The 7,652-nt window shown below is 40.4% G+C and overlaps 1 protein-coding gene across 1 annotated transcript in view; it reads right to left on the bottom strand.

The window, feature by feature from the left end:
- LOC108520315 (myosin-2-like) overlaps positions 1-4,198 on the bottom strand; it is a 32,696-nt gene extending 28,498 nt beyond the window's left edge. Inside the window, 4 exon segments of the mRNA XM_017859642.1 lie at positions 2,020-2,163; positions 2,265-2,488; positions 3,938-3,980; positions 4,123-4,198. Coding sequence (XP_017715131.1) covers positions 2,020-2,163; positions 2,265-2,468 — 348 coding nt within the window. The 5' untranslated portion in view covers positions 2,469-2,488; positions 3,938-3,980; positions 4,123-4,198.
- Between the last annotated feature and the right edge of the window lie 3,454 nt (positions 4,199-7,652).

The raw sequence follows: 7,652 nt of genomic DNA, 5'->3' as shown, positions 1-7,652 counted from the left end.
AAAAAAATAAAAAATAAAAAATAAAAAAATAAAAAAAATAAAAAATAAAGAATAAGTACTCAAAGATCTTTCCTGTTATTTGTGGAATTAACTTATGAATTGAATGTTTTTTTGAGACAGGGTCTTGCTCTGTCACCCAGGCTGGAGTGCAGTGGTGCTACCTCAGCTCACTGCAGCCTCGACCTCCTGGGCTCAAGCAATCCTCCCACCTCACCCTTCCAAGTAGCTGGCACTACAGGCGTACATCACCATGCCCAGCTAATTTTGTATAGGCTTTTTGTAGAGATAAAGTCTCACTTTGTTGCCCAGGCTAGTCTGGAAATTAATTGAATTTTAACAAAAAGGAGCACTTTAAGTGAGTACTCTTATTTCTTCAAGGTATCAGCATGAAAACTAGTTGGTGGGTTCAACAATGTGATAGCAGAATCCTGAGGGAAGCGACTACAGTTCAGATTTCTTATTGCTCTCCTCAGGGCTTTTCACAGTGATTTTTACATAGCAGAAGAAGAAATACATGTTATTAAACACATGTGCTATGAAACTTTTTATTGTTTTATGGAAATGGTTTGTATTTTCTTTATAGCATTAAGACAATTCAATTTTATGAGAACATAAATTTGGACATAAGCTAAGTGGCCAACAGTAAGGGTATGGTTAGGTGAACTATGGTAAATCTTCTAAGACAATATGATGCAGGCATTTAAAAAAGCGAACATGAAAGTATACAGCAGCACTCAGAAAATATTTACAAAACATTTTTAAGTTATAAGGAAACAGAACACAAAATGATATATATACATCATGATTACAATAGGGGGATTTTAAAAATCTTTGACAATTGGTTCAAGACAGGCACCAACCAGTTAGACTGGATGCTGACCACCATCAACACTAGGTACACTTGTATAGGTGTTGCCTAGCTAAATATCGGCACTGGCTAAACTGTGCAAAAATATTAATGTAATATAATAAATTGGGTTTAAAAATATTTACTGCGTGTGTATTATGTGCAGGTCTTTGCCAGACAGTAGAGATGAGACCTGATAAATGAGATTATGTCCCTCAAGGAATCCCCAGTCTATGTAGGAGACAGTCATGTAAATGAATGATGAAGGAGAAACATGGTCAGTGTTAAGGCAGGGACAGAAACAAAAGGACAGAATATCTCACTGCTTGGGGAAGTGGGAGAGGTTTCATCAAGGAGGTGACATTCCAGATAGAAGGTACCAGAACACACAGATACAGATTGCTGTTATTTTAGGGGAGTGAAAATGAGTGAAATTTGTTTTTTTCAAAAAAACAAAAACAAAAAAACATTTTAGGCCGGGCCTGACGGCTTATGCCTGTAATCCCAGCACTTTGGGAGGCCAAGCCCAGGAGTTTGAGATCAGTCTGGGCAACATAGTGAAACTCTGTCTCTGCTAAAAAATCCACACACACACACACACACACACACACACACACACACACACACAAAATAGCCGGGTATGGTGGCACATGCCTGTAATCCCAACTACTCTGGAGGCTGAGGCACAAGAATTCACTTGAACCCACGAGGCGGAGGTTGCAGTGAGCTGAGATTGCACCACTGCACTCCAGCCTGGGACACAGAGTGAGACTCTGTCTCAAAAAAAAAAAAAAAAATTAAAATAGTTTCAAGTGTTAAAACATGTTTATCTTTTCACTCTGGATGATTCTGCGGCTGGAGTGGGGAAGAGGAATGGGGAAGATGACCTGTGATTGAAATATAAGCAGTAGCTGCTCAAATGCCTGCTTAAGGGTTTCATGGCAAACCCAGTCAACATGGACAGTGGCCTTCCCCAGCTTTGGATGGAAAAACAAGGAAGTGCTGGCTGTTGAGCTGTGCTTTACGATAGCAATCATGAAGCCTTTTAACTAGTTATGCTACGATGAAAGTGAAATGGCTCACTACCTGTGACCTGTTTATGCTCAGTGGAAGAAGCGGGATGGTAGGGTACATGAGGATGATTATAAAGAGCGCTGGCAGGAGGTACTCACGTAGATCATCCAGGCTGCATAACGCTCTTTGAGGTTGTACAGCACAGCAGGCTCGTGCAGGTGAGTCATCATGGCCATGTCCTCGATCTTGTCATATTTGGGAGGGTTCATGGGGAAGACCTGATCATCCTTCACTGTCAGAGTCTGGTAAACAGGAAAGATAACCGTTTACATTAATTGAGTGACCAAACAACGCCAACAACAAAAATCAATAAAACGTGGCAAGCTCCTGGGATCCTACTCACCGCTCCTCCCTCAGTCTTCACTGTCACTTTTCCTCCTTCTCTGCTCTGGATGGTTCCTTTGACAAAGGATTCTTTGGGCTCCGCCACAAAGACAGACGTTTTGGCATCAAAGGGCCTATTCTGGGCCTCAATGCGCTCCTTTTCAGACTTTCGGAGGTAAGGAGCAGCCTCCCCAAAAACAGCCATTTCTGAGTCTGAACTCATGGCTGCTGAACTCTGAGGTCCTAAAGGAGATAAAACATTTCACATTAGAGAGTCTGGATTGCCATGTATACCAATAAATCTTAATATTTGTTGTATTTCATAGGCCCAGTTGGAAATTCCATTAAGACAGGTCTACTGTTCACCATACTATAGTTACTGAGACAAACATAATCACAAGAGTGAAAATGCATCAGGTGGTCTCTGTGTACCCAATACCGTATTCAGGGCTTTGCATCTATTGTCTTATTTCATCCTCCAAGACTCACATCCTCATCAGAAACTGAGTTACAGTCCAGTGCTGCTGTCAAGTAGCTTGTGACCTTGGGTATGTCACTTGATTTTTTTTTTTTTGAGCCTAAGTGACTCCATCTTTAGAATAGGGATGATAAATTCTGCCTTTCTTAATTCACAACCCATGATATATGGTGAAGATACTTTGAAAAAGAGGTTCAAATGATGACTGAGAAAGTTATTTGAAATTGTTCAGGCTACCATTTATATATAAGATGTCATGAATTATCATGTCACCAAATTCCATGTTTTGAATGTAATGTAGGAGAACTTTATTTCCTCCTTTACCTGTTCAGCCAGATTTGTTCAAGTTCAGTGTTTTATTGGAGATTATAATTTGGTTTCCCTTTTTTTTTCTTTTAGGTTAGATGCTTAGTATAGTTTCTCTGACACAATTTTTTGCATATTAAATACAGTTCACCAGTTTAACCCCTTTAAACTAATTAAGGATAAAAACAGTAGCCGACGTTAACCTCATTCTTCTACATCAAAGGGCTCCCTTTGCTATTCCAAATTTTTCTTTGAAGCATGCAGGCCCTGTTTGCTCCATTCTATGTGATCTGCAGATTGCCAGTGGAATCAGTAGAATGAAAGGTTTGGAAAATAACGCTACCGCAGTCATTACATGATCAAATTACTTGAAACTCATTTGAATCATCTCTCCTAGTCTTTCCCTTTAGAAATGCAGTATGTAGTGGGAGGGCGTATTAATACCTCTATTATATATAAGAAAAATGCCACAGCACTCAGCATTGTGTAAGGCGACTTTTTACAAGGGCTTTAAGAAGTTTAAAGGAAGGATTGTCCTACTTACTTCCTTTTGACTTTGTTGGATGTTATGTTTACTAAATGAATTCTAACAGCAGGATGCATTTTTATCAAATTTGAGATTTTTAGCCAGGGAATCTGAGGGTAGACTCTTTTTTTCCTGCACAGACAGTATATTTATTCAAAGCAATTCCCCTGCTCAAATGTCACCCCACCAATGCTTGAGCCGTAAATGAGGATGTGTGCATTGTCCTGAAAAGACAGTCCTCCCTTTCTCACCCCTTTCCTGAAGCACAGTTGTTAGACAGTATTTACTGAGACAAGCACTTTCTGAAAGGTTGCTAAGTGACAGAAATCCATCCCAGAGCCTCTTACATTCTCCTCCAGGAACTGGTTAGTCCAAATCTTACCTTGTTACCAAGTGAGAAGATGCAGCCTGGGAGTGAGACAGTTCTATGAAAGAAAAGGGAAAAGCACTTGATTAGTTAACCAAAAAGAGAGGGAAAAACATCCCATTTACGGCATTACTTGCTATTGTAAACAGAAGTAACAAAATTCATAGAGGTAAAATGTGCAGTTCCAGAAGGAGCAGTACCAGAACTAGCAGCTGCTGCTGACACTGGGCGGTGTGACCGGTGTCCCTCTTGAAAGGCCCGTCCTGCTCCCACTTACCTTGGAGCTTTTTAAAGCAGGACGAGTCAGCCTCATTCCAAGGGCTCTTTTATATGGATAGCTATGGAAACAATGCAGCTGCCTCTTCTTTCTTAAGTCAAAAGGAATTGTTTGGCAAAATACCTCTTGGCAATCTAGCGTCCCCGCATAATTCTCATTCATATTAAGAATGGTTGGATATAATTAGAAATATTTTTCTTATTGAGTATGTGAATAAATCTCCAATGGATAATTTGAGAAGATGATCTGAAAGAAAGAGTCAAGCTGGGGGATAAAGGCCGTGGCTGGGCAGCCAGGATACCTGGTTTTCCTCGGAACTTCTTTTTGGCTTTGCTGGGCATACCATTCGGGCTTGCCTTGCATCACTTTTGCATATTTCACATGTTAGGTCACATAAATAAAATACAACTATGTATTTTAATTTTGTGGACAGTTGATTTTTACCTGTGGATCCTTTCTTTCCAGCCGTGCAAAATTAAGCGATGTGCCTTCAAAAACTTAAAGAGACAGAAAGTCCTCTCTGTTGTTCCAATATTTCTGTAGTTTCAGAATTTCCTTGCTGTCTCACCTTTTTGCTTTTGCCAAAGCTGTTCACTCTACTCCACGCACCATTTCCTGTCCCCCCTACCCATTTGACTTGCCTGCAATAAAAAAGGCTGAATATTTTCTAGTAGCAGAGGCGTTTTTAGAGAGTACTTTTCAACATTTTTTCATGTCATAGCCCACTGAGAAAAAAATGACAATATTAGTGTTGCATGCTAGAGTAATGGGGAAGGGATTTGTCTGTATCTGTAAAGGGCTTGGGGAGAATATTTTTAATTTTTTTACATTCCTTTATGTAATATAAATATAATAACTATGATATGCATAGCATTAAGGAAAATATTAAATACTGAATATGTTGGAAACTTACAAATAATATCTTCTTGAAAATCCTAAGGAAAAATGTCAGCTATATCCCACAAATAAAACTTGTTTGTATCTGACTTTATGCTTGAAATATGACACAAATTTCCTGATCAGATTTTCAAAAATGATACAAACAGTATCTGCGTTCTTGATAATTACCACAGTGGGGCTCTTTGTCCAAGAAAGAGGGATGAAAATGGAAAACCAAGTAATTTACAACTGTTGAAGTATTTAAAAAATTTACCAGCTCTTTTCCTTCATTGAAAATATAATGTTGAATATTCTAGTGTAATGAAAATAAGTTTTTAATCCATTTGAACTCTCTCTTTCATATCAAATATTTCAAAGGATAATGAAGCTCTAATCTTCAAAAACTTCATGGGTTAAAGGACTCATCAGTTGCTAGATTGGTCAAAGGGCACACTAGTCGCAAATACACAGAAGTACCTGATCTATTCAAAGTCTCAGGTTTGGAACTATTACTATGAGCTACCTCTTCCAGTACAACCTACTTAGTCTTCTGGCACCTTTACTCTGGCTGGTGCTCTCTGGGCAGCATGCCTTGTCCCAGGCATCCTGGAACACCAATCCTCCCAGCAATTCCAGGGGTCTCTTGACTGCAGAAGACAGCATTCCATTCTCAGCTGGCTGCTGAAGTCCATCCAGCACATGGCAAACACCACCATTGTGCTTGCCTCCCATGGGGATCATAGGTTATGCTGTCAAACTCCAATGCAGCCCAGTCAACACTCTGAGGAAACCTTGGTCAGCCTTCTCCCAGCTAGGAGCCACCTCCCAAGGCTGTGGTCTCCCCTGCCCATCCAGCCATTCTAAGACTGAAGAGATCAACATTTTATGGCACATCAGTTATCTTTTTGATGCCAAGACACACTGGTTGGGAAGCTCTGTTTTAAGGTGAGCTGTGGAGCTGTTTTTTCAAACTAAACAGCCATTTTTAGTGCCCACAGCAATAGTTTAATATTCTCTTGTCCATCTCTGCTGCCGATGGACATTTTCCTTATGATTTATTAAATATTTCTTACGTTATTTACAAAATGATCCTCACTTTTTTTTTTTGAAACAGAGTCTCACTCTGTCGCCCAGGCTGGAATGCAGTGGCATGATCCCAGCTCACTGCAACCTCCACCTCCTGGGTTCAAGCAATTCTCCTGCCTCAGCCTCCCAAGTAGGTGGGACTACAGGCACATGCCACCATGCCTGGCTAACTTTTGTATTTTAGTAGAGACAGGGTTTCACTGTGTTAGCCAGGATGGTCTCGATCTCCTGACCTTGTGATCCACCCGCCTCAGCCTCCCAAAGTGCTGGGATTACTGGCATGAGCTACCACGCCTGGCCCGATCTTCCACTTTTAAGCCAATCCATGGTTCTGTATTCTGTTTCCTCAGTTGGTAAACTCCTTCAGTGAATACTGTCTTCTATAGGTAGCAGCTGTCTAATACATTGTTTTTGACTGTAAACAAGAAAATGCAAAGCCTTGTTCCCAGTGGTTGAGAGATACACCTTAATTGTTCCCGTGCCACTTGGCTCATGGTCTGTGACTGTTAAATGTTCTCTGAGAACGAGGGCTTAAGGAATATGTCATTCGGGATCATCTTTTCCACTATGTCCACTATGTAAACAGGTCAAAGACTTACATTCACTTTGTGTCCTTTTCTTGATTTCATTGTATTTTTTTACCACTGCTGCAATAAGTCAGGGGCTTTCTACTTTGCATTGCTCGCACCTGGGAATATCTGTCACATTTTGGTGTGGTGACAGCTTGGGAATGAGCTAATTTAAGAGTGCTGCTACTCTCTCTGAATCTCCTTGCATGGCATAGACAATGCAAAGAGATTCAGAGAGAGTAGCAGCCACTGATCTGGTCTTCAGGAAGATTACAATCTAAGAAATCAAGAGAGCACTAATAGATGGCTCAAGTCACCTTCAAAACAAGTGACAGCGGCCTTTAAAAGATATAATGTATAAATCCTTTGAGAAAAGGATCTTTATTTTCTGCGTCTACTCGATCCTCATCAACACTTAGGGTAATGCTAACATGTAGAAACTGCCCCGGAATTCTAGTTTGTAAATTCCCAGATGTTCCAGGTTTCTTTATCCTAATCATTCTTGTCCCCAACAACTGAAATTGGGACCTGAATTTAACTTTTGACTACATACCAGCTGGATATCTTTGGAAATTTACTAAACCTTCTCAAGACTCAGCCTCCTGCTCTATACAAGGGATAAGGAAGTGCTACCTCATAGGGGTTTGTGAGGAGTCAATAAGACACGAAAGTGCTTAGAAGGTGAAAACAGTGACTGGTACCCATCACTCATTCAACTGATATTAACAATTGTGATTACTATTGCCCCCCACAGTTTGTTAGTTCTTATTCTGAAGTCTCTGCGGAAGTGAAACTAGTTTTCTTTCTGATCTCTATAACTAGACGTGCCCCCTTGATCATTTCAGTTACTCAATAAACATTTGCACAGCACGACTATATGGCAGGCTCTCGGGTAAACTCCCCACGGCCACCAGGGAAT

Source organism: Rhinopithecus bieti, unplaced genomic scaffold (assembly GCF_001698545.2).
Source record: "Rhinopithecus bieti isolate Rb0 unplaced genomic scaffold, ASM169854v2 scaffold_51827, whole genome shotgun sequence".
Classification (NCBI taxonomy): Eukaryota; Metazoa; Chordata; class Mammalia; order Primates; family Cercopithecidae; genus Rhinopithecus; species Rhinopithecus bieti.
The sequence above is the reverse complement of the archived record's forward strand: the minus strand, read 5'-3'. Positions and strand labels throughout refer to the sequence as shown.